At 38.6% G+C, this 26,422-nt stretch overlaps 2 protein-coding genes across 5 annotated transcripts in view; both read right to left on the bottom strand.

The window, feature by feature from the left end:
- The window catches only part of fcho2 (FCH and mu domain containing endocytic adaptor 2), a 47,886-nt gene extending 47,492 nt beyond the window's left edge, over positions 1-394 (bottom strand). For 2 of the 3 annotated variants that reach the window (XM_062434229.1, XM_062434231.1), the window contains exon 1: positions 257-394. In XM_062434229.1, coding sequence (XP_062290213.1) covers positions 257-289 — 33 coding nt within the window. In that variant the 5' untranslated portion in view covers positions 290-394. Of the gene's footprint in view, positions 1-251 lie in introns of all 3 variants that reach the window. The other variant, XM_062434232.1, reaches the window with a different exon arrangement.
- A 3,237-nt stretch (positions 395-3,631) lies between these two features.
- tnpo1 (transportin 1) lies at positions 3,632-26,057 on the bottom strand. 2 transcript variants are annotated; one of them, XM_062434105.1, is made up of 25 exons: positions 25,947-26,057; positions 25,649-25,771; positions 23,943-24,018; positions 23,085-23,234; positions 22,146-22,252; positions 17,057-17,190; positions 16,305-16,386; positions 15,254-15,376; positions 15,001-15,119; positions 14,609-14,669; positions 13,586-13,754; positions 13,190-13,342; positions 12,859-13,084; positions 12,535-12,706; positions 12,204-12,290; positions 11,991-12,098; positions 11,313-11,471; positions 11,127-11,214; positions 10,941-11,039; positions 10,742-10,837; positions 8,767-8,842; positions 7,689-7,788; positions 7,517-7,591; positions 7,077-7,216; positions 3,632-6,946 (listed from the first exon to the last, which is right to left on the bottom strand). In XM_062434105.1, the coding sequence occupies exons 2-24, from the start codon at positions 25,751-25,753 to the stop codon at positions 7,109-7,111; spliced, it is 2,673 nt and encodes an 890-aa protein (XP_062290089.1). In that variant the 5' UTR covers positions 25,754-25,771; positions 25,947-26,057; the 3' UTR covers positions 3,632-6,946; positions 7,077-7,108. The 2 variants fall into 2 exon arrangements, with proteins under 2 accessions (XP_062290089.1, XP_062290090.1); XM_062434106.1 differs by lacking the exons at positions 23,943-24,018; positions 25,649-25,771; positions 25,947-26,057 and adding an exon at positions 22,767-22,877 and having other exon boundaries at positions 23,085-23,189.
- Positions 26,058-26,422: the final 365 nt, after the last annotated feature.

Raw genomic sequence — 26,422 nt, 5'->3', positions numbered from 1 at the left:
TGGGTTTACACGGTAACAGAGGCCCCAAACCCCCGGGGGTGGCAAAATAATAATCGCCGAAGAAAATGAAGCGATGGCCGGGCTGCTGACCAGTCAAGTCTGGCGGCCACATGTAAAAGCCGACGACTGGCTCAATAAAGTGTATAATACGTGGTTGCAGCCTGACATGAACATGGCAGGGAGGGAGCACAAGCAAAGAGAATAATAAAGGGAATAGCACCGGTGAATATATAAAAAAAAAAGCACACAACCTTACCCAGAAATTCTCTAGGAAGTAGGGCGTTATCATCTTGTTTTATTCCTCTTCGCCGCAACTCTCAAATTGGTTGTAATGCAACTTTTTTTAAAAGCGTAATTCATCCGCCGTCCTTCCCCCCCAGTTTCTGTTGTATCTGCCTTTCCCCGTTTTCCTCCTCTCTCTCTCTCTCTCCCCTTTCTTCTTCCCTCCCCACCTTTGAGACTCCACCTCCACTCTGTTGTAGGGCTATATGCTGCGTCTCTCTCTCGCTGTGTGTGTGTGTGTGTGTGTGTGTGTATGTGTGCTGCTTTCTTCCAGTAGAAATTCAGTTTTTTTTTCTTTTAGTGGACGAAACAGCGCCACCGATGGCTGAAAGAATTACACCACACACCGGCTCAACCAACCTATGAGCCGTCACTGGGTGAAAGTGTATGGAGGACCAGCAGTGTCACATAATAATAATAATAATAATAATAATAATAATAATAATAATAATAATAATAATAATAATAATAATAATAATAATAATAATAATAATAATAAAGCATTTCATTAATTAATAACTAATGGAGTATGCGGAGGACCAGAAATATCACAAAATAATCATTTAAAAAAAGCATTTCATTAATTAATAACTAATTGAGAGTGTGGTGGAACAGAAATGTCACAAAATAATAATAATATTAATAATAAAGCATTTCATTAACTAATAACTAATTGAGAGTATGGAGGACCAGCAGTGTCAAAAAATAATAATAATTAAGCATTTCATTAACTAATAACTAATTGAGAGTATGGAGGACCAGATGTGTCACAAAATTGTAATAAAACATTTAATTAATTAATAGCTAATTGATCATATGGAGGACCAGAAGTGTCACACAAATAGTATTAATAATAATAGAGAATTGCATGAATTAATAACCAATTGTACAATAAAACCAGGAATTAATTAACTGGTTTTAAAATGAATTCGCCTAATTAATCCATAAATAAATGATGATGGATTCATTAATTGATATTTTAAACTGCATACAAGGAACTTTCCTTTTGTGTTGATTTGGCGGCCCCCCGTGGACAAAATGGTAATCAACATAAAATTAACGTAAAAGATAAGGTAAGATATTCCTTTATTAGTCCAACGGTGGGAAAATTTACATTATTGCAGCAAGAAAGTGGTTAATAAAAATATAAAGAGTAATGATAAAAAAAAATATAAAGAACAATAAATAATAAGTAAGTACAAAATCAACAAAAACAATAGTAGTAAAACATATAGTTAAAAAATATTAACATTATGTTCAAAAGTAATATTGGTGTTAAATTGGTGAAGACTACATTTCCCATGAGCACCACCATTACAATTTAAAAAGACAAAAGGGCAACTCAGTTTCCCATTTGAATTTGCATTTCCTTCTCCTGTTAACATATTAGGTAATCTATTTGCTGAGTTTTTCCATTTGGCTTCTCAATTTAGCCCAGGGGTGTCAAACTCATTTCAATTCAAGGGCCACATACAGCCCAATTTCATTTCAGGTGGGCCGGACCAATAAAACCATTGCATAATAACCTACAAATAATATATAATATGTATATATATTATAATTTTACTATAATAATTTTACTATTGTATTGTGGAAAAAACCTCCAAAGCAGCAGAAAAATTGGAACTTACGTTTCTGTAATTTTCATACTTGTGGACCTGATTGAACCCCTTGGTGGGCCAGTGGTAGCCCACCAAGGGGTTCAATCATGCTTGACACCCCTGATTTAGCCTCTTCGTAACACTTGTGGTCATCTATAAACGTGTTGCGTTCAAGTGTGCCGTGAAAATTCCTGTACTTATGTAGACTTGAAATGTTACAGCAGCAGATTGAGGATGATAATTTAAAAAATGTCAAACTATGTTGCAGTTTTCTGCTGTTTTGACCTAGACTATATGTTATTATTTACTCATTTAATGACCATAGGGTCTCAATATATAGATGATCTATGATACAGAGGGTATTTTTAGTTATGTAATAAAATCTAATTGAAACTTGATGCATTGACTGCTGTCATGTAAAGATATTTTTGCCTGTAAGTCCCCCTCCACTCAAAAATTAGTTGTTCTTTCTTTTTCTTTCTTCCTTTCGTAGGATGTTAAAGCTTCACCAATGATGTATGTTTGTTTTCACATTCCTCCGCCCAAGGTGGAAAGTTTCTCTGCACTCATTGACAATCTTAGTTAAAGTGGCGTACCCCACATGCTTGATTTATGACATCACATCTTTTTTGGAAGCTGATCCTGGTCCAGTATGTAACTCACAAGCGTGATGTGGAAACTTGAATCCTCCAGTGCACATACATTGAGAATTTACTCATCAGGGGAGTAGGAGTCTGCATGTGTCCATCGGTTAAACATTTTTAATGATGTAATGTAATTTTAAGGATTTATAACTACGTAACAACTATTTTGTGGAACAACCACATCAGACACAAATTATTATTCAACGTACATATTAATTATGTCTGGAGGGGACCTTTAAGATCATTTATTTTAATTTTATAAATGCATAATCAATATTCCTACAAGTTTTGTACATACTGTATTGTATAATTCTAAATAATTTAAAAAGTGAATTTTAAAACACTGATAAGAAACATTATTATTATCATTATTGTTATTATTATTAAGACATTAATCATATGTTTACAATTTTTACCTGTTGAAATCAGTTTTCCTGACAGGGTTCTGGTACTTTAATGTAGCACAGATTCCACAAATAGTGCTACAATAAACAATTTATTTACAATATATTAGTATTGTTACACTTTAATTGACTCATCGTTAGAGTGAAATCAGTGAGTGTGTAATGGATTATTTTTCCTACTATCTAATAAAAATGCTATTTAGCTTCTTGCACGTATATAACCTGTAATGTCAAAATATATGGATTTTTTGATTACTGCACAATGATGTGCCTAACTCCTGATTACGATTTATCTCGAGATAATCCAATTTTGAAAAAAATGCTTTAATTGTAATTTCCCATAAAATATCTAATATTAGTCCTTCTATTATGATGATGCAGGGGAAGGAGCACCAGGGTGGCTCCAGTTAAAGCCAATAACATTTGATTATAATCATGCAGTGTGAAATGTGACGTGTATGCAAAGTCAAATGCAGATATAAAATCTAGGGCTGGAATCTGTGATTCATCCTCGTCAGGTGATCTGAGCCTCAGCCACTGTCTGAACTGATAAACAGTTACGAGACAGCATTTCACAGGAAGACTTGAGAGATGCTACTCAACATCAACATCTTGCATGTTTCTTTGTATGTCAATGTTGTGAAGCTGTAGTGTGAAAATGATCTGCAAAATTTGATAAAGTAGAAGACAAAGGCCCTAATAATGTAAACAATTTATTGGAACAATGTACAGATTCAAGCAATGGTAACCAGTCACACCCACTATATCATCTTACAAATATTACAAAATTACTACAGTACAATATAGATTCTTTGCATGATCCAAAATATTTGGTGGCCCCAAAAGTATTACTTTTTTTTTTAAATTCAGCAGCTTATTTAAAAAAAAAAGAAAATCAAACTGTGTCTATCAAAATTATGTTTTTGCTTTTATTAGCAAAAAAGATGAAGGCAGATAGTCTAATCAAGTTTGAAGGCTAAATGAGGATGAGAATACAGGAGTTCTTTGACTAGACATTCCTTAATATTGGTGGGTGCTTTATAAAATACAAATTTTTCAATAAAGCTTCATAGAAAGTCAAACTTATATTTGCAAACATTATGTTTATATCAAGTTGTTGAACTATTTCTTTGCTTTTAAATTAGGCATTACCTGTCTCTTCAGATACAGTATACTGTATAACTATTGCAAAACACCAACAAAACCTCAAAGTATTTGCTCTCAAGGCATTGTATACATTATACTATATATTAACCATAGTCTGATAACAATCATTGTTTTGAAAAAAGGTACATGAAGTTGGTACAAGTCAGCACAATTTCTTCTCCCCCCTTGCTTTTCAGCTGTAAGTGTTTGATCATACCTTCACATTTGAGAGCTAGCAGTGTTGCACACATATAACACTAATGTCAATTAACACCCATGGGCATCCATTTCTAATATAAAGGGCGAAATTTTACTAATCTCAGTTTTCTCTTTTAAAAGGAGATGCATAAAGGCGTACACATCGGGCAAATGATAAAAACAAATAAGAACAACACTTAACACGGACAACCTGAGGTTAACACATAGAAAACACATATTCAAGTAGTGAAACACACCTACAATGTATAGCAGCAGTCAAGTCAGAAATACAGCACAGTAATGGTGGGGACTATTTCATGTGTGTTCTATAGACCTACACTCTTTCAATGAAAGAATAACAGGACTGTGTACACGCACACACCCCATCAAGCCGTGATCACTCCATTTTTTTGCATGCCAAACAGCTGGAATGTGACAGACAAAATCACCTCAAAACACAAAATGATGTGGCACATACAAGTATTTGCCTCTGTATTCCATGATGCATTAAAATCTATATCTGTATTCAACATCGTTTACCTCATTAAATGCTTAATCTAAGAGACCTGTTATACATTTCATATTGTGGAATACATCAATTTATCCAAGACACTCAACGACTTTTACAGTCTAGTGACCCAATTGCATCACGATTTTCTTTTTTATTGCATTCATTAAATACATTTTTTAGCAGCAATACATTATTATTGATTCGTGTTAACACTAAGGTCATATTCTGAAGGGTTTGGCTACATTGTTAAACTCGAGCACTTGTTATTAAAATGTTAAGTGCCTTTCATGTGCATTGCAAGGGGTTAAAATACTGCAATTGTTACTCTGGCCAGCAGAGAAGTGACTGGCAGGGCATTAAAAAAAACCTTAACAATATTAAAAAATAATCTTCCAATCTCTCCAACCCATCATGGAATACATTCAGGCTATCTGTAACTTATACACTTTAAAAAAACATAATACAACAGCGCAAAACAACCAGAGACAATTAACATTGTTGTGGTTTCACAGTATTTAAAAACTATACATCCAGCTATGGGGTAAAAGTTTAGGGAGAACACTCCAGCAAGATTTATGTGAAGTTAAAAAAGTCTCAGTGCTGCAATACATAAACGGTCACTATGTACTTTTTAAACCTTTAATTGAAGCTACCCTCCCTCCCTTAAATCCCCCTCCCACTATATGTTGGGGTGTGAGGGGCCACCAACATGCAAGAGATGAAAGCATCCAAGTACCCCACAAAACACAACCACCCAAAAACATTACAGTCATCCTCAAGATCATGCTTTTAGCACAAGAAGCCAAACAGCCGATAACAAAAAGAACTTCAGTACATCGTAAAAAGAAACATATCTAACATTGATTCGATGGTTTTGCATGGTTCTGACAGCCAAAGTCACAAAAAATCACCAAGACAGGATTTGCATCGTAGTTGTGCGAGTCCCAAGAAACAGGACCGGTGATGACCGACTCACAGGATGTTTAACCTGCGTGCTTCTCCTTCATTTTATCCCTTCGCGAGAGGCTCAGACAATGTTAAGGATTGTAAGCATCTAAAGCTCTTGATATGCTTGCTGATGAATGTCCATGTCACATTCACGCCACAAGACCAAACTGAGAGATTCACTCCGACGTTACATCACAGCCAAGATTTTGACACATTTTCCTAAAATTTTGGTGTGTAAACCCAGTCATGCTACATTACAGCTGATTGCCGTAATTATCTGGTAGAGGAAACAAAACGAACAAAAGAAGTACTGTAAATAGATAAATTACAAGGTCAAAGAAGAACCTTATCACAGGGCAATGACAGCTGTTAAACGCAACATACATCACTAAAATGTTCTACAGCTTTCCACAATGATACAAGCATGCTACCTATTCCCAGAAAAGCTGCTCTTAAAAAGAAAATCTTGTGCCTCCAGTGACATAATTAACAGCCTTTGCCCTGCTAAGGAATAGGAACACTGAAATAATCTGGTAACTATATGGATGATAACTTAAAATTCTTGGTGATATGCAGCATTATAAAACTATATTCTCCAGGGTCGGCTCCAACTGGATGCATTCTTAGCATCGGCTGCTATCCGTTAGCTTTAAGCTGTTAAATATCTTTCGATGAACCTTCGACTTCACATCGTGTTTCAACAACAGTCTTCCACTGGTAGAATTCAGTTTCATTTTACTGCCACATGCCATCTACATGGCTGAAATGATTACTCTGAAGACCATTTAATGCACTAACCTTTCAATATGTGCAAACTCCTTATCTAACCAAAATTTTTTAAAAAGAGCAAATGCTATAGTGTTTTGCAAAGTTTTTCTCCATTCTTTTTCAGTAGTTCGGGTGACAGAAAATTATTTTTGAGGAATAAATGGAGAGAAAAAAGGTAATAAATTTCATTATTTCTGATTGAGATGTGATTACATGAATTTTCCTCCCATGATAAGGTTGTTCTGCCAGTCCCGTTCCCCCCTTTGCCTGTGCATTGGGGCACTGGGCTCTGCAGGTACCACCTCCCTCCCACCCCGTCCACCAGGTCGGGGAGGGGTTCGCACCCCTTCCCTCCCCTTATCAGGCAGACCCTTCCCCCCAGTAAAGGGTAACATGTTCCCTGGGTAAAAGAGGTTCCCTATATTGTCTCCCATCATGAATGACCTGTGCAGAAAAAGAGAGACCGGCATCAGATGGGAACAGATTCACACAACAATGTTTCTTTCACGTCACTGGAAAAAAGTAGCAAGTGAAGTATTTCCTACAATAACAAATCACGAGATAAGAAACTGACCCCAGTGATGAGGCACACTGCTGTGGAAACAGTTACACCCCGTAAAAGGTTGCCAGCCGCTCTTTCAGTGGCATGGGGAACTGATCCGAGAAGCGCATCCAGTTCTCCTCTCCCACCTGGTTCTTAAACCCGTGAAGGATCTGAAATTAAACACCGGGAGAAGTTCATACCAAGTTAAAACCCGAGCCTTTCAAAATAGATCTAGTGCATGACAGGATTATTGCAAACACTGTTATTCTTCCAGTTGGCCACTAGGGGGCAGGAAGGGTGACTAAGTTAGTGAAAGAACAAATCTTTGTCTGAAACCAAGATGTGCTTTGCATCCTAAACATGGATTTTCTAATGTCAGTTTTTAAAATGTTTTAGTTTGAACAGAATAAGTAAAATCTAAAATAATATAATTTGATTAATTTGTCTAAAGACAGCATTTCAGCTTTTACCTTGTAGAACATGTCTCGCAGATCATCCTTTGGATTTACCCAGGAGGCCACTGCGTCACAGAAGAATATAAAATCCTGTTCCAGAAAAGAGAGGTGAGGCAACTTTTCAACTTCCAGAGCGATTAACAAACACATTGACCACGCACTCTACCATCTTATTGCTGGACCTCACCTGCACTACACCTCCCGGATTCACACTGATCATAGTGCAAATTCCTCTGAACGCAGAGTCTTTCTCCTCATTGTCTCTTATATTTCGTAGAGAGGTGCACCTGACAACAGGGACGGCCAAATTTAACATCAGACATACCAAAAGAATCAAGTAACAATTGTAGAAACTGCTACTATGAATGACTAAAGCAAATACACTCACATTAATATCTCTATAAGAAATATCAACATATTTGTAAGAAATGTAAGAGATATGTAACAAATACAGCTTATTGCTACCCTTAAATGTAACATTTAGGTGTTTTCTTATCATCAGTACTCATCTTCCTTAACAGTAACTACAATGTTAAACTGTACGTGAGGAGACAACTGTGTCTATCACGACCCGAGATAACCACAAAAAGTCAAGCATGCACACAAAACAGATCAAAAATTTAAAAAACAAACATTTTTACTTTTAACACAACTACTCTGAGCTCTATTAACTTCAACGTTTTGTCTATGAGCAGTGTGTTCAGCAAAACCTCATCTATAGCACCTTGAAATGTAATATTACTTTTTATTTATTTTTTTGGGACAGATTTGACTAGAGAAGGTTTGGGGTACTTTTGGGACAGGCACATGCAGCTGGGTGACTACTAAATGAGAAAGGGCTTTAGGGAATGCTCCTTTGCAGCAAAGACTGCATCCTTTCTCTGTTGTTGAACCAGCAGGCATGTGACAAATCTGATCCCATGCATCTTTTAGGTTGTTAGCGACAGTTAACAATGACAAAAAACTAGAAATTAAACAAATTAATGTATAATACATGAAGGTGCTACTGAGGCAAAACAAATCACAAGTAGGACCTAAAAGAGGACAGGGTTAGTCACATGGTTGGCAATGATTACAAACTGATAAGAAACAACGAAAAAATTTAAATTAAAAAAAAAACTGGAAAGACTTTTTTTTTTTGAGAAGGAAAGTGAGGAGAGGAGAGCAACAGGGGAGAAAAAAGGGGAGCAACAGGAGACAGACGAGAAGAGAGGAAGAAAGCAGAGAGAGAAGATGAATTAAATAAAAGATTGAATAATACACACCAGGGTCTTATAAACTGCTGTAGCATGGGTGCCACCTCTTGAGGACAAACGTAACCAAGACGACCAATTGTTATTGCTAAGGTAACGCAATCACGGTTACACACCACCAAACGCCAACCAAGACATGAGCAATGAGGAGGGGAGGAGAAAAATAAAGAAAAAACAAACAACTCAGAGACATAAATCAACAGAATCTGTGTATGATAATAAACAGAAGATTTCACTAGTGTTGATTATTACTGCCCCCGTCAGTCATGGGGAAGAATGTAAAATATGACACTCTAAAAAAAACATACAACACGTTTAAGGGAGAACACATTGACAACTTTGACAAGACATTCATAGAAAAAGGCAAACAATGGCATCTGCTTTCAGAAATCATATGGATCAAACAGCTATTCAAATCTTTTATACTTTTAAACCGTTAATTAAAAAAATTATAGGTTTCAAAATGTAAAGACACAGGCTAGCTAAGCTGTAGCATGTGTATATGTGACTGGCCTAAACAGAAGCAGTTCACTTGGGCTTTCAGATTTCTCCCTTAAACTCACAAATGTTAATTTTACATAAGAAACAGAAATGTTTTTTTGGGGTTTTTTTGTTCTTTTGAAAAGAAATGACAGATTACTCCAAGCCAACTACATGGAGGGAGACTAGTATCCAGCACAGCAGGTTCTTATGAGGCAGAGAGGAGGGAGGACCTAAGTTTAAGAGACACAAAACTATGCAACATTCTCATTAACAAACAGGCATTTATGAACAGTCCAATGACACATGCAGAAAGCAGATGGTATGCTCATTAGAATAAAGTTCAGTGCAGGATCAGCTGATTGGAGAGAAAAGTGCCGCCACGCACTCCAAAAAATGTTCCACCACACCCACCTTTTAACTGTGGTGTTACACTGCTGTTTATTCAAAATTTTAGATCCAGTATTAAACTGGTTATTCTGGAAATCTCTAAAGCAAGCATAACAATTTTGTTTCTTAATTTTGTTTCCTTTGTATCCACTGTCACGTTTTCAATTAACACATTGAAAACATGGTGAAAAGGTTCACTGGTCCAATGCAGACTTTACTATAAAGTCTTATGAAATTCGACTGGCGTGACACAGTTATGAGTATCATGTATCCTGCATCAAACATTGGCCATTCTTAACAACATTTAACATCTATTGGCAGATATGCATCCACATTTAAAGAACAGTAAATAAAAGCAACAAATAAACTGACAGCAAACAAACAGGAACACATCTACTGAGTCCCTAGTTTTTCTTTTTTTTCCTTTTTTTAGGCAGGTTACACTTAACCCTTGCATAAATGTTTTTGATGGGATGGTCGCTGCGACTCATCAAATCCCAATTTCCAGTTTAATTAATAAAACAAGAGCAGAGTGTAAGCTTTCATTTAAGAATGTTCTCAGCTAAGTGCCCTTCATTTAGTCAGTTTAGGTGTTCTCTAAATCACTGATGAGTAGTTCTTGTTGAAGTGTTAATATGTCTGTCTCAAGTCTTACGGTAACATTTAACTATGTGAGGCTGTGAACTTACCTATCTATCTCACACACTGCTTATGCCTTGCTTTTTGTTCTGTCTCTATGTTCTACCTCACCTGATGGTGCACAGTGAAACCACATTAGTTAATTCCAAGTCTGGGCGCTTACATGGCTCGCTCGATTCAAGAGTGTCAAGAATTTCACACCCGGGCTTGCCCAGGGTTTAATTTTCTTTCATCTATGTTTACAGGCCACATTTGTCAGATAATAAATCAGTGGCTGAAATATTTTGCATACTTTGGGGAAACCAGCGCAACCTGTAAGGCTCATTACTTTGGAAGGGTTTTTGACAAGAGATTAAAGGGCAGGGCAGGCACTCCAGTGGGTGTGGTGAGTCCTGGCTGAGTGGACCTAAGTGTGTGAGCACCTTCCTGCATGTGTGGCAACCTGGCTGGCTGGTTCAGCACTGCCACAGAGTGGTACCTGTGTTTTCCAGAAGAGTCTTTGGGGTATTGGGCCTGTTAATGATCTCCACCAGCTGGTGCAGCACCATGGCAACGTACGGCTGCATTTCAGGCCCTAAGAAAGTAGGAACAATGAGAAATGATGGAAAGAAATTTGTGGACAGCAAGCACAGTATACAGAAAATATAGTGTACATGTGTTGCAAATGATGCACTCACCCATTTGAATAGATATCTCTCCAATTGCCCATGTAGCATTGTTGCACACTGATATTAGCTCTGGGTTTAAATTAGTACCCAGTATGGGCATAAAATCAGCTGGAAGAAGGAAAGTGAGTCAATTTAGCAACTGTCTAACAATGTATTGCCAAAACAATGCTTCATAGTCAACTTCAAAGAACATACCAATGCAAGGTTTGACGTGCTGGAAACAAGCCTTAGTCAGATCCCCCAGCAGAGCAAAAGAACTCTGACGCACTTCTGGCATTTTGTCCTGAATGGTAAGACAGAATAACAAAAGGTGAATCATGCAACGTGAGTTTCTCAGTTCATCAGATAAGTGGCATGTTGCACCCTTTCACAGATCTTCACCTGCATACACTGGTACATGAGGGTCAGGATGTTGCTACGAGTGACCAGCTGTTCAATGGTGCCTCCCAAACCCTCCGCCAGTCCACTGAGGAGATCCAAAGCTACGATCATGAAGTCTTTGTCAGGGGCCTCATACTGGTCTGGCTGGGACTGATGAAGCTAGAAGAGTTAAGGAAGGTAGTTGAGTTGAATTAAATGAATATCATAACCACTGGTTCATCACATTATACTTCTTTAAAAAGCTTGAGTTAAGAAGTCAGTTCTCTATTCTGATTATACAATTCCCACCATCTGTAGAATGGGTATATCAAAGCCTCTTCACCAAAAACAGCTGCGTCTGAAAACAAGTCTTTTTTTGACAGTGGACCAAAAAGTTAAAGGCCATAAAACTAAAACAATGAGATGAAAGAGACACAAAAACTCTTAGCTGAGGGGAACTAGAGTCAGGTTATAATTATTGGTGGGTTTGTCACTACAAGGAACTCCTTTCACATTATAGTTGTTTGATCCTGTGTTGGCATTAAAATTACAGAGTAGAGCAGCTTTAAGTTTTACCTGGCTTTGCAGGAAGTAGGGTCAAGAATTTAGGAGTCCAGGGGTTCAAATATGCCCCTTTTGTATATAAAAATAATAGTGGAGTGTATGAATCGTAAACATTTGATGGGCTTGAACACTCACCATGGCTTGAGCAAGGGTCTTCTGGACCAGGTTAACACAGCGTTGGTACACAGGCTCACAGTATGGCAGGAAGCCGCTCTGTAGGGCAGTGGCTACAGATGACAGACACTGAAAAAGGCAGACAGGAAGCACATACAGTCAGAGGCATGTCCTCACTCTGTTATCATTATACAACTTAGCTATGCCTGGTGTAATTATGCATTAGAAACTCACTTCTAATAGAGGGAAGAGATCTTTGTCTTCATCTTTCAGCTGGTTCCATTTCTGGATCAGTGGAGGCATCAACATCTGGATGTACTCCTGATAAATACATTGAAACACAGTATGCAACTGACGAGTGAGTGATAATTACAGACAGTAATTAATTAAAAGCAAATAGATCTTAGAAGCATTGGGCGTCCTCTATATTTAACTATAACTTCTGAAAGTACGCTTACCACCACTAGCACTACAAAAGTAAAATGAGGAAGAAGGGGTAAATAGTATGTGCCAATGTTACACATAGAAATGTGAAGTGAAACTGATATATTTTTGTTCTGCATACCGGTTTATTAAGATGATGCCCCACTGAGTCTGCAAGTGTTCCTATGGCGTCGTAAAGAATCAGCAGGTTTTTGTGCTGGTACTTGTTGAAAGCGAACACCAGTGTGTCCAGGATGAATGCCAGGTAGGGCACCAGCTCTGTGCAAGCCTCCTCCTCCAGTGTGGCAAAGGCACTAGCAGGGGGAGGGAAGAACATATTGTTACCAAGAAATCTGAATGCATCTCCAACACCTAAGGGTAAACTGTGTGGGTGGCACCGGTCCTAATGCATTACAGGTTTCCTAATTTGTAAAATTACATGGCTTTATCAGGATTTCTTGCCCACCTGCAAGCAGCCTCCTGCACACGCTTGTTGCTATCTAGAATACGTTTGAGTAACTCCGTCATTAGAGGCTTCAGGTAAACATCTGGTGGCTGGCTAACGACCCAGTGGGCGTAGCGGCTCAGCGTCCAGCAGGTGATAGAGCGCACCAGGGCCTTCTTGTCAGCCAGACAGAGGATGAGATGGGGAATGAGCTCAGGCAGGTATGGGATCATGCCCTGCATGCAGCCTGCAGATAAAAGGATGAGAACAGTGTCTTTTGAAGCAAGGATTTCATGTGGGGGATCTTACTCCCTATGTTTTGTTCCTTAATTCATTTTCTTTCCCTTCTTACCTTCAGCTATAGCTCCCAGCACGAGGATGCCAGACTCTTTAACTACCCACTCCGGATGGAAGAGCAGCTCTTTGAGTAGGGGCAGAAGGTGCAGCAACAGATCATCTCTGAACACATTGGCCAAAACGTCCAAAGCTGCTGCCGAACATTTACCTAACATTCAGAGAAAAACAGAGAGACATACACAAAAACGTAGATGTTTGAAGACAAACATCATACAGACATCACAGATACAATAAAACACAAACACAAGACAAGTAATCAGTCCACTTCCCAGTACTGACTCAGAATATAAGGGGAAGGGAGACTGTGAAAGAGGAAGATTTATATCAGCAAGGAGACCATTGCTGGAGAGAGATATCTAGACAGCTCCATTTACACAGGCACTGAACTCACGCAGGTTCCAATCAGAGATAGTATCATCATCGTCCAGCTCATCGTCATCATCTTCCTCTTCCTCTATCCCATCGCCCTCATGCTGCTGGGCAACTGTGCGGGAACGATGGAAACGGGGTCTGATGTCTTGCTCGCTGTCGGGAATGGCCTCATCTTCCTCAATGTCCCCCTGACGATGAATGAACGAGAATAGAGGTAAACTCGTATGTCCCATAAAGATATTTCAAAAATGTTCACGTTCTGTTTCATATTTTAAAACAAAAGTCAGGAGCCAAAATGAACATTGACACATTTTTCTTGTTGTATTCATTCCTCCTGTTCATACTGACCATTAGAAGATTCCTTAATAATATACTTTAAGTGTGAAGAGCTGGGGGACAACATCCACAAGCCTCTTACAATATAAAACTATATTTGAAAGTTTACTCAAATCTAATGAGTGGCCTGCAGCTGCCCAAATTAGTGAAATCAAGTCTTTCAGTTATTTTCCCTCTTTGTGTTACCATCCTTCCAATGTAGCTGAACAGGAAATACTGTCCAATGAGACGCAAAGAACATTTTCCCGTTACTACAAAGGCTAACTGTGAAGGATAGCAATGTTATTTGTCTAACTCAGCGGAAGCCTCATACTTAACTTTTAAATAAATGTCCTCCTTATAACAAGGATTAAGATTTTGTCCTCCATCATTCAGTTGTAAATACATTTAGTGGTTCTTGGCCAGAATGAACAGAAAGAATCATTAGAGTGAGCAAAAGCTGTTTCAATATTAATTTGGGCACCTGATTATTGTTTTAATACAGACTTGAATAATTGTGAACTTATCCTTGGCATGGCTGAATGGTCTACAAACATCACAGCGTACCAGCGTCTACAACTGACTGCAATACAAATGTATTTAACTCAAAAGTACTTGCACCACACAGTCACACAAACAACAAAATTGAACTGTGTGTCATCTTGAGTCATGGGGGGCAATTCATCGCCTTACCTACAGTCGCAAATATTAAGCTATATAAACTGACCTTGAGCAGGATAATGTCAATCTCAGAGTACTTCATCCCGTTGACAAGGACCGGAGTGAGCCTGGAGCACAAGCCAGAGGAAAAAAAAATGATGAGAACAAAGGGCAAGGATAGGTTAGAGCCCAGGAGTGATCACTCACATCTGATTCCTGCTGGGGGCACACTTTAATGTGACAGCAGGGTGACAGATGCTACAGCTAAGGTCAACAGCCACAGTTCTTAATCAGCTGTCCAGAGGTGAAGAGGAAGAATATCATCCAGGGACAAGGTCTTTACTGACTTACTGCCAAGGTTGCTATGAATCAACAGCTTTCAATATTTGTACTGGAGTGTTAGTCTGTGAATTGTATATCCATATGTGTGTGTGTGTGTGTGTGTGTGTGTGTTCTTACTGTGAGAGGTGTCCACACAGCACTTCCTTGCACACCGGTTGCTCTGCCAGAGTAAGCCAGAACTCACAGGCCTCCAGCGCCACATTTTCATCTTGGTCCTGAGTCCTCTGCAGCATGTACTAAGATAAAATGAAAATAAATAAAATGTTACATCCTTTATGATTTGTGTTTACAAAAAAATAACACTACATTCTAAAAGTACCACACTGAATTACTCCTACATCCTCCTACATCACCGCCAAGCTTCACTCACCTCTACGATGTTATGCATGTGAGGCAGCAGACGGTCCAGACGAACCTCCAGCAGCATGACCAGAGCTCTGCACACGTTCTTCCTCACTTCTGGCTCCTCATCTGTCGCCAGTGCAAACAGGTTCTATAGAGGGCAGAAAGACACCACGATCAAACATCTTCTTTACATAGTGTGAAACAATAATTCCTACTACTACCAAAACAACAACTGCTAACAGTAACAGTAATATGTGAATAACACACAAGTTACTAAGTGAGTTCAAGAACAAATATGAATAGGGGTGGAAGAAATCTTGCACCACCAAGTGTTTGTACATTTTTTTTTGTACATATATGTTTTAATTTGATACCACGTGTTCTGCCATGTAGCATCACTACAGACACCTTACGTCTGTCACTGTTCAGCTATTTTATACTTTAGCTTCCTTCCACTCTATTACATTTTTGACATTTTATGGATAATGCATGTGTACAGTACATGTTGCTAATAAAAGCACCAACATTCTAGGCATTTTTGTTATGATGTTTCAATATAAAGTACCAGAGAAATATTTGGACACACTTTCTCATTCAATTGAATGGGAAGGTGTTTTGGTACTGTAGGTTCATATCATGAATTAATAAAATCTGTACTGTGATACACATATTACTATGGGTAAAATTGCAGGCTAGCATTTCATAGTTAGTTATTACTAATGTAAAACCTATAAATATGAATAACATATGCATGAATTAAAAACAGCAAAAGTAAAAAATTATGAAACTAAAAAAAGTCTAGGTTAATGTTTGGGGCTAAAAACTATCAACATTCAAACACAGTCATGACTTGAATCTTTTCACGAAGGCTTTTAACTAAGACTTTAAGAAAGTGTTTAAAAGAAACTACACACAAACCACAACTGTGAGGTAGCTAGTGTCTTATTTACTGAAGTGGTGAATAGTGACCTGAAAAAGGAAGGTCATCTTTATTGGGGATAGACCAACTGTTTGTGTGTGTTTTTTGTTTCTACACACATGACAGGACGCTAGTGTGAAGTTACAGCCAGACTTGCCTCAATGAAAGGGTCGATGTGCAGCATGAGAGCCTGAGTTCTGCTGATGATGAACTGATTAACGCAGGCGATGGCATGAGACCTGCAACACAATAACCACCACTTAAGAGTCACAACAACATGTTTTTCCTCACATGTTTGCACACTATGAATGCGGCCTCTGTCTTCTCCTTTACTCCCTCTCCTCTAATTTAACCTCCAAATATGAGAACCTCTTTTCTTCTGTCAAATGAACAGACTGAGACTTCAGCTGTATAATTATATATATTATAAACCTTTAGTCTTGTACATAATACTGTACGATATACAGATCTAAATAAATATATTTGAATTATAAAACATACTTATAAGTTGATGATTAAATGCTGAGTTAAAAGGTGGGACTAAAAAAGGAATTTTCCCACTTAAACCTTAATAGTTTATAATTCTATGTAACAAATACAATAAAGGTTGGACCTGTAATTCATATAATTAGAGAGCAGCAGTCAGGAAAATCTAGAGCTAATTCTTTAAAATAAAATAAACAAATAAACTCTTCACTAACTAAACATACAGTAAATGATCAATAAGTAAATACAGTGACTGGGATTCATAATCATTTTAATAATGCCATAGATTCTTCAAAAAAACTTATCAGTAGCAGATTTAACAAATGTGCCTTCACTGGAAAGCAAAAAGTTGGATGTAGTCATGACTCAAAGTTGTTTTTATAGTCACCAAATCATGTTAAGTATTGGAAGAAAATATGATACCTAATCTTGGGGCTGTTGTGCTTGAAAAACTGCAAGAACTTGGGGATCATGATGTTAAGAGGACGATCCAGCATGTCGCTGTCCAGGATCTCAGCAGAGTCTTCACAGATCTTTTGCAGGGCTCCAAAAGCTCCCTGAGGGATCGAAAAGGAAAAGAAAGAAGCACAGAAATGGATGAGACTTCCATTGCAGATTTAATAACTATGTAATTCTAGTAGGCAGGTTATAGCTATAATATAATAATAGAATCATTTCTCCTTTTGCTCAGCCTCCACCCCACCTCGAGGCAGGTTTCATTGCAGGCTCAGCTGTACAGGAGGGGTTGTGGAGGTGGAATGGATTAAAGACTCTGTTCAGCTTTTTAGTTTTGTGCTGACGTCCTATTTTCCAGTTCATTCTCAACACACTGTTAATATCTTCATATTTTATTGAACCTCATTGAAGAAATCTTATAAATTAATCTAATCTTTTATATAGATAGGTTAAAAGATCTTGTTTTATTTTTTATTTTTTTGCACAGTGCCAAGTGCCATGAAATGTGTTTAACCTGCTTATCCGTGATCTTAAATAGGATTCATCCACTTCAGCTCTAATAATCTTCAAACAGTTGAAAAGCACGCACACACACACACACACACACACGTCATCTCTCTTGCATCGCCCTTTCTTAATACGAGCTGCTTGACTGATGGTTAGTATGCATGCTCACGATATGCTGCAGACGTCAGTTTCTCTCTCTCTCCCACAAAAATGCAGTGTGAGGAAATGATAGGAGAAACGGCACGGCAACGACACCGACGCCGTCTGAAACGTGTTTCTATGGAAACCGTTCCCATGTCGGCATTCCTTTCAGATGACAGATACAGAATGGTTAAAAAAAAAAAATAAAAATGTGGGGGAGCTGAAGGGATGAAACGAGTCGAGGAGGGTAACGGCTGTGGCTGTGTCAAGGTCGCTGACAGGAGGAGACAAGGTGAACGCATTCGGCTTGTACAGCATTTGGAAAACACTTTAGTCATTGATTCTCTATATTATTCGTCTGTGAAATAAAATAATACAAGTATGAGCTGCAGACCTGATGAAACTGAATAGCACACATTTTGATGAGCTAAAAAGCTGCCTTAAATGTTCCAATCAGTAAAAAAAAAAGTCTATTCTGAATCATATTTGGGCTCTTCAAACAATAACATGCTGAAATATGGCTTCATTAAAGCTGGTGAAAATGTATGGAGCATGACATGGAGCCCCTCCCGTTGACTTCAAAACATAATATAGTGTGTTTGAGTGTCCACAGCGAAGGGCAGAGGAATGGGAGTGGCCTTAAAGCATTCCAGTGACGCTGAGTGTTTAAAGTGTAATCCTCCCTCCAAGTCCTGCTATGGAAGGTCATTAAAGGCGAGAATGCAAGTTATGCAGATGACAGCGAGCCGGGGCAAAGACAGGCATGCATTTTGTCAACTAAACAGCTCCCCTTAGACTTTAGCCCAGGAAATTTTAATGTGCCGCTGTTCAATAAGCACTGAGGCAAAACAAAAAAAACATTTACATGCATGATCCTTTACCCTGTGGAGTGTAATCAAACTTGACCCAAACAACACACCCACGCGAACACTTTCCAAATGTCGTTAATCAAAACGGTAAAAAACTGCTCTCAAGCAAAACCTATATAAAGCCATCCGCCAACATCACACTTGGCATCCGAAACACCTGCTGGTGTCTTTTTATAGTTACATGCAGACAGGGGCAGAGTGCGGCGGCACGGGGAGCTCATCTAACAACTGCTGCTCATAAAACCACAAACACAACCGGTGCAGCTGCAAATCCTGATGTTACCAATGTGGTGGACTGGTTTTGTATCACCATTTTATTTTAAAACTATGTAGGTTTACAGTTTGGGCAGTGCATATGTGCATGTACAGCCACATATTCACCCCTCCACCCATCAGCAATAATTATGGCTCAGTATGACACTTTTGCATCACTACAAAAGAGGGATGTTACATGCATACATATATATATATATTGCACACCACAGAACATGCAGACTGATAAAAAAAAAAAAAAAAAGTCCGAAGTCAAGAGATCAAGAGATTTGTATTCACATGTCCTGACTCGTCCTCATTGTTTAAGTTACAAAGTGCATACATCTCCCAAAACCTATTGCTAGTGTTCAAAAATATCCCCAAAACAGATGTGGATAATTTAAAGGTTCTTTTGTCTTTGTCTCTGGAACACTTACATGATCAATTGTATAGATCCTGGTTTAAGTAAACTCTGCCATCCATTTAAGCTTTACTGAAGAAAATATATTCAAAAAAGAAGAACAAGCAGCTACTAACTCCGGAAGAAAGCCAAACAAAGCAGATAAGGCTATTTTCCACAGAAAAGCTCCATCACTTTATTTATCTAGCATTGTCTATTTTCGTTCACTTGATTATATGAGAGCAAACAAGAGGAATAGCTTCCAAATGAAGACTCCGCATTGAGTTTGACAATGAAGGAGAAGCATGTGCTAAAGAAGAGTAAAAGTATCCTTTATTGCCCCTTTAAAATTGGGCAGAAGTGGTCGCCTTTTGTCATCATTTAAATGTATTAAGTATCACCACATATATTCAAACAAGACTTGAGTCTATAACCATAAAAGTATTAAAACACTTAATATATAAACAGTATAAAGAGACCTCTGGCACTGCTTCCCTAACTCAATGACACTCAGTGGTATAAAACATTTTCACTGAATGATTAAAAGACACTTCTTTTTTTCATTCCAGCACCAATTGAACTATCTTCAACATCAGATGCTAAGGAGCTTTCCAGCCTCCAAGCTGCTTCAAAAAAAAAAACATAACAAGTCCTATGAGGAGCAGCTACATTTGGCTGCTGTTCAGTGTTAAGCCGTGCACACACATACACTTAAAGATCCTCTGCAGTAAATAGCTGACCTAAATCTCTGCTTCTGAATGAGCTTTATAAGAGAGAGGCGGGCTGCGGTGCCACACGGAGAGCCATTTTTGTGTCACCCCCCCAAATTTCAGATAATAATCACCTGGACGTTGCTGCTTTAAGCGGTAACGAACAATTACTGACAGGATGCTTTTTCAACAATGCTGAATTGAGCGTGACAACTTGACATTGATTTTAATTTGCACGTGTTCTCCGAGGTAATGTATCCACCTTACCTATTGAGGCTGATGTCACGGGCACATGCAGCTGACAGCGTATTAACGACTGCAGACTTTATGTGAGTCTAAGTATGGGTGCTGTATCATTACACAGATCAGATGATCCAACATACTACAAGCCTCTGTACCGGCTGAGCCACAATGGAGCATTTATGCACCATCCCCATCTTGTAACTGTAGAAGTGTTTGATATCATCAGCAGCGGATGACATCAGGCACTCCTACTTGATACAATCAAAGATACACGCTATACTACAGAGCAATCACAGGCGCTAAGACACTGCTTTTGTTTCAAATAAAAGGTAATGATGGACTATAGAGAGGAAAAAAACTTGCACACTAAGATAGATTTTAAGGTTCTTTTACTTGTTTTTAAAGCTCTAAATCCGACATCACAGACTCTCTGTCGTTTTTACAATCCTTCACAAGCTTTCATCTTTAAAAACACACATATATGTGCACAAAAAAATAGAAATAGTGTTGCAGCTTTCTTTAATTATGCTCCAAAATGATGGCAAACTCTACCTAAAGCCATAAGAGTCCTCTTCTGCAAGAGTGTAAAATGCCTGACTTTGATTTAATGGTGCAGGTCTGCAGGGTGGCTGGGTGGATGCTTGAGATTAGCTGAGTGCTGTTTTTATTTTCTATATTGTGAAAATCTGAAATAAAAAAAGACCCTGATCAAAAGAGATGAAACAACACATTGTTGTTGTTGTTTTTTGCTGATGTGCACGTTATCAAAGTTATTCTGGGTAACCGAGTGGGCCAAGTCAGAAAATGAGGTCATATGTTTTTTTTTTGGGTTAAAGGGATAAAAAAAAAGAGAATAAAATGATTCCGTGTTGAATAATCTGTAGCTGTGGCTGCCGCTCCAGCTGTGAGGCCGCCTTTAGCTCATCTGGCCAGCGGGATGCTATCCAGATGCTGCTTTGTAGCCGACCCAGCTCTTTCCTCTCCACAATAAATAAATAAATGAACAGACATGCAGCGCTCTTTGCGCACACATAGAAACATGGTTACTTATTGCATAAGTGAGCAATGACAAATCTCCGTCTCCGTCTCTCCCTCACACACACACACACACACACACACACACACACACACACACACACACACCCCAGACCACAGTCTATTTTAAAGGACATTACATATACTTACATTCATTTTTTGGAGATTTACCCAAACTCTAACCTTAACCACTAAGCAAAAACAATTAACCTTTTCCAAATTAGGGACACAGCTTTTGTCCCCAATTACATGAGCCAGCCCCAATTAACTGATCCTATGTCTGAAATGTGTCCCCAAAAGTAGCCTATAAGAGAGCACACACACATGCAGAGATGCAAAAACACTTTTTATCTGACTTCCGATGAGAATTCAGAAGAACTCATATGCATGAAACTTTAATACTGCCAGCTTCCAATAAAAAAAACAAGGTTAGGGTTACCATTCACTGTAACCCCTAAAAGACGCTGCCATATAAAAGCTCTCACTGCTTTTCATTTTTGAGTCTACTTCTTGCCAATTAAGGCCATCATAACATGACAGACATGTCCTGAATGAGGACAACTCGTGATACTTGAGAAAAGCATCAAGAAATGTAGCAACGTTCAACTTTTCATCCATTTTTAGTGCTTGCCAGTTTTGTCAGAAGATATATTTTATTCTGGTAAGTATCATCTAATATCTCTGATTCCTGCAAAAAGATTTTAGCTGCTGTTGCCATCTATCAAATCCTGTGATTTCATGCTTAATATTAAGAGTTCCATTCTGTAACTTAATAGTATTACAACGTGAAAAGATTTATCTGGTCTCGTTTGCCAACAGACAAGCGCTAATGTCTGTAGGGGGACATGTTTTCTGTCATCGGTAAACTAATTATCACAAGCTTCACTGCGTCTCCTCACCTCGCATGTGTTGTAGTCCTCCGAATCCAGCAGCTGGCACAGTTTAGGCAGGAGCTCTGGCCAGTTTTGTAACTCCCCCTTGGAAGCGATCGTGGTGATGAGGATACCTGTTTGGGGAAGAATTGACACTGGTGTGACATAACTACAGAGAAGGTGCAGGCGCTGCTATTTCTGTGAGTTGAACAAATACAAGAACATGCAGAAGCCAAGAGTTAAGAGATACACACTTTCTACTATCCATTTGTAGCCATATGCTCAATATAAATATGCATCAGGTGAGCATTCACAAAAACATATTTAATGTGGTGATTAAATAGCTTTAACTTTGGTTGAATGACTGTGTGGCCACTGGTTGTGCATGCATAAATATCAGCATGTTGCAACTCTGTTAGTCACAAGTCAAGTTGAATGCAGCGATAATAATAATAAACACAGGGAGAGATTGGGATATCAAACCTGACTTCTCTACAGATGTGTAGTATTTGAGAGTTGAGGCATTACAAGCTGGCCTGAATCATGTGGATATGTTTCAAGTGCTAATAAGACATAATATCTCCAGACACAGAACTGTTTCAAGATTTGGCATTTGAGAGTGGTAATTAATTTCCATGGTAGACTCACTTTCCTTTAACCTGCTTTGTTTACTGCAGATGCTGACATTATTGATGTGAAGCTGATGCATTCAACTGTAGATTCAATGTGACAGCGCGATGTGTCAGCAAATAGGCAAATCTGCATCACCGGACAACCAAACAAGACAAATAATGCAAGATTCATCACCAAAAAAATAAATATATAATTAAAATTTAACAGCCCTGAGCTTCAGTATTTGGGGTAGATTTTTTTTCTTTTGTATATATAAAGGATCAAGTTATCACTGCTGGTCTAAATGTGCACGGAAATCAGGAACAGTCAGTGGACCCCGAGGACGCCACTTACCCACTGTGGCCCGGATGAGCGGCGAGGAGTCTCCGATGTTTTGGAGGCACTCGCTCTTGATGAAATCAGACACACCGTTAGGGAAGTTCTGATAATGGGCTTTCACATTGTTCTTCAGTATCAGCCCACTCAGGGAGCGCGTTGGTTCATCTTAGGTTGGGAGGGGGCGGACGAGCAGGAGGAGGAGGGGAAATAGAAAAGAACAGACATTCAGAATAACATTTCTGCTGAGCACAAATACACTGGTAGAGCGGAGACAAAGGTTACAGTGCAGTGAAGGTTGGTGACTCAGTCATTAATGCGCTCACAGGATCCTATTACCATCTCATTCTGTTTCCTGCTTTACAACACGGTGCATGCAAGCATCACGACATAAAGACAGACCTGCTTTCAATGTCAAATGCTAAACTAAATACTGAAAAAAATAACCACTCGCAACAACTGTTTGTTGAAATAAATGAAAATATAACTCATAATAAACATGCAGTCATTTTGGACTGATTATTTCTCACTTGCTGTATCTCATTTGAAAGCAATAGCGCAGCAGCATCCTAAAATGTCTTAACACCACTTAACATTTGGGTCGTCTACTGTGCAGACAGTGAAGCCAAAAGTTGAGCGGTGCCAGGAATTAGGTTTAAAATTAGAGTGACCCATATTCTGAGTGCCACATCATCTGTGGCAAAGATGCCACCGGGTCGCACGAGTCACGGCCAGACAAACCTGTCACTGAACAGTTACATAAAAAATGACATATCTGACGTCGACCCTGTGCAGCAGCATCAGATGATCGAGGAACAAAATACGAGCACAACAAAACAAAAAAAAACAGAGTACTGAAACAGTCAGACGGCTCACCTTCTGATTTTAACTTTGTCAAAACAAATATTAAATAGTTGTTGAAGTCTGGATACTGGTTGAGCTGCTCGAGTCTCTGGGAGAAACGGTTGAGGAAGACAATGTGCTAACAGAGCATGTTGGCATGTTAAAAAGGTCGTGAGCATGTTATTGTCACATGATTGTAACAGCAGGTATGTGTTTTTTATTTCATCTGAAGACACTTAGAAATAGCAGGTGTTTGTGTGGTCAAGTGGCGGTGTAATGTAACAGTGTAATGGTATGTGTGTGTGTGTGTGTGTGTGTGTGTGTGTGAGAGGGAGAGAGGGGAGTGAGTTTATGTTTGTAGGTGGTGGTCATAAATTTGTCATCTGATGTGACTGAACCCAGCAGCCAGATGGCATATTTATTACAGCAGGTCGTCTATGAGTTAATGATGCAGTGAAACGTTACATAAGCTAATCATTTAATATCAGCATGCAAACGGACAAAAAACCAAAAAACATTAGGGTCAGAAGCATGGAGCACAGGACGGTAATTGTTCTCTGATGCAAAAGAATGAGATGACGGACTTATACAAAAAAATAATGTAGCCCATTTGCGTCAACAATAACAGTAACCTTGCACAAGCTATACGACAGTTTTATAATGCACTTCGCTGTCGCACAGTTCAAATGACTAAAGCAAACATCATTCAGCCTGTTTCCTGTTTGGGTCTATGCAGATGACGCTGGTTGGGGGGGGGGGGGGGGGGGGGGGGGGGGGGGGGGGGGGGGTCATCGTAGTTTTGATTTTTAGAATATGAACAAACCCTGACAGTCCTCTGTAGAGTGAAATGGAGCAAATGCCATTGAAAGCTTTGACAAACAGGATTTTTCATTCATTATTAATGCTAACCAAGTTTGCCAGAAGATATTTTTACCTCCATTTTCATTTTTAAAGATTTAAATCCAAATCCTTTCTCTAGTTTTCATTTTTCCTGCCGCAAGAGAACTGTAAATGTTTAGACGCTGATGCATATCTAGGGATTTCGTGCTTATATGTCTCGCTCTTATTATATACATGTTGTGTATGCTTTTCAGGATTTCTTTGAAGATTGCTTTTTATGTTTCCAGTGTAAGATAATTTAGGAGGGCACGGCCTACTGGATTTATGAGGACACCTGTTCTGTCACCATTAATCATCACATCATTATTGCTTTACAGTAGATTTTAATTGCACCTATGACCTCTGACATGGAAACCTATTATAATTAAAGAGATAAATCTAGATAAATCTATATATGAGACACTTTGTAAAAATTAATATTATGTTGAACTGTTACCTGGTTAGTTCAGACTATAATCCTAAATGAATACCGTAATCAATGTAAGCATGCATGTTTGAAGATTAATATGCCTTTTTTACATGAGGGTTGCATGCATTAGCTGTTAAATTAAACATTTCTATTGGAGCACAATGAAAAGCTTACCTTAAAATAAACCTGGCATGTTAAATATGACCAAAACATACTGCTTTTCTACTAGCATGGTTGAGTTGTTATGCTTTTAGAGACAAAAAAACACCAAGCACGACCAGCACCTGCGTATTATACCTGCTCATAACGGTGACCACCCAGGCTAGTGTTGGCTATCGCTAGCCTGTTGAGTCTTATCTCACCCGTTATTAAGCGCTTACTAACTCGTAACAAAGCATGTCTCGTCGTCTATGCGTGAGGAAAAGGATACTTGCTGGACGGATCTCTGTGTGGACGTGTCTGGCGACTGAGACTCTTTCAGCAGCTGTAATATTTGTTGAAGTCCTTGCTCGTCTGGCTTCCACGCACACTCCATCTTTGCTGCTGCTGCTGCGGATAAAGACATAACATTAAGCTAACACGGAGGATTTGACATCAAACGATGAACCAATTACTACATTAGCTAGGACACGTAACACTACTTAGAGATACAAGATAGAGGCTGCTTTTTTTTTTTTTTTTTTTTTTTTGCCCCCTTCTTTTTTTTTTCTTTTTCTTTTTTTTTTACCTGTTTTGATTTAGCCGACGTAATCTAGTGTTGCTGACTTTCTGGTGAAATGTGAGCGTCTGTCTGGGTTTTCAGACATGGGCCTGTAGCAGCAGGAACATCCGTTTTCGCAACAAGCTGGAAAAGCTGCGGGCCTTACGGGCTCCCGTCGCATTTAACGGGCTGCGTCATCTGCTGAAAACGGCGCCGAGCGGTCCTAGTGCGAGACTCTCCCCAGTCACATATGTAAAAAAAAGAAAAAAAAAAACAAATATCAATTTTTATTTTGAGGAATTGACAAGTTTTAGTTTAGTTTTAGTCAAAAAGTTAAAATGAATTTGACCCTAAAAATAAATAACTTGTTATTGTATTTTAACTGTTAGAGATGGGACAAACACTTATGCTACAGATTTAAATGGTTTTATTTTAACAGGTCTAATGTACTTTGGATAGTTATGACATTAATATTGCGTTTCCCTCAGGGTTCATTAACTATGT

This window comes from Scomber scombrus, chromosome 15 (assembly GCF_963691925.1).
Source record: "Scomber scombrus chromosome 15, fScoSco1.1, whole genome shotgun sequence".
Lineage (NCBI taxonomy): Eukaryota > Metazoa > Chordata > Actinopteri > Scombriformes > Scombridae > Scomber > Scomber scombrus.
This window is presented reverse-complemented; position numbering and strand designations above follow the sequence as displayed.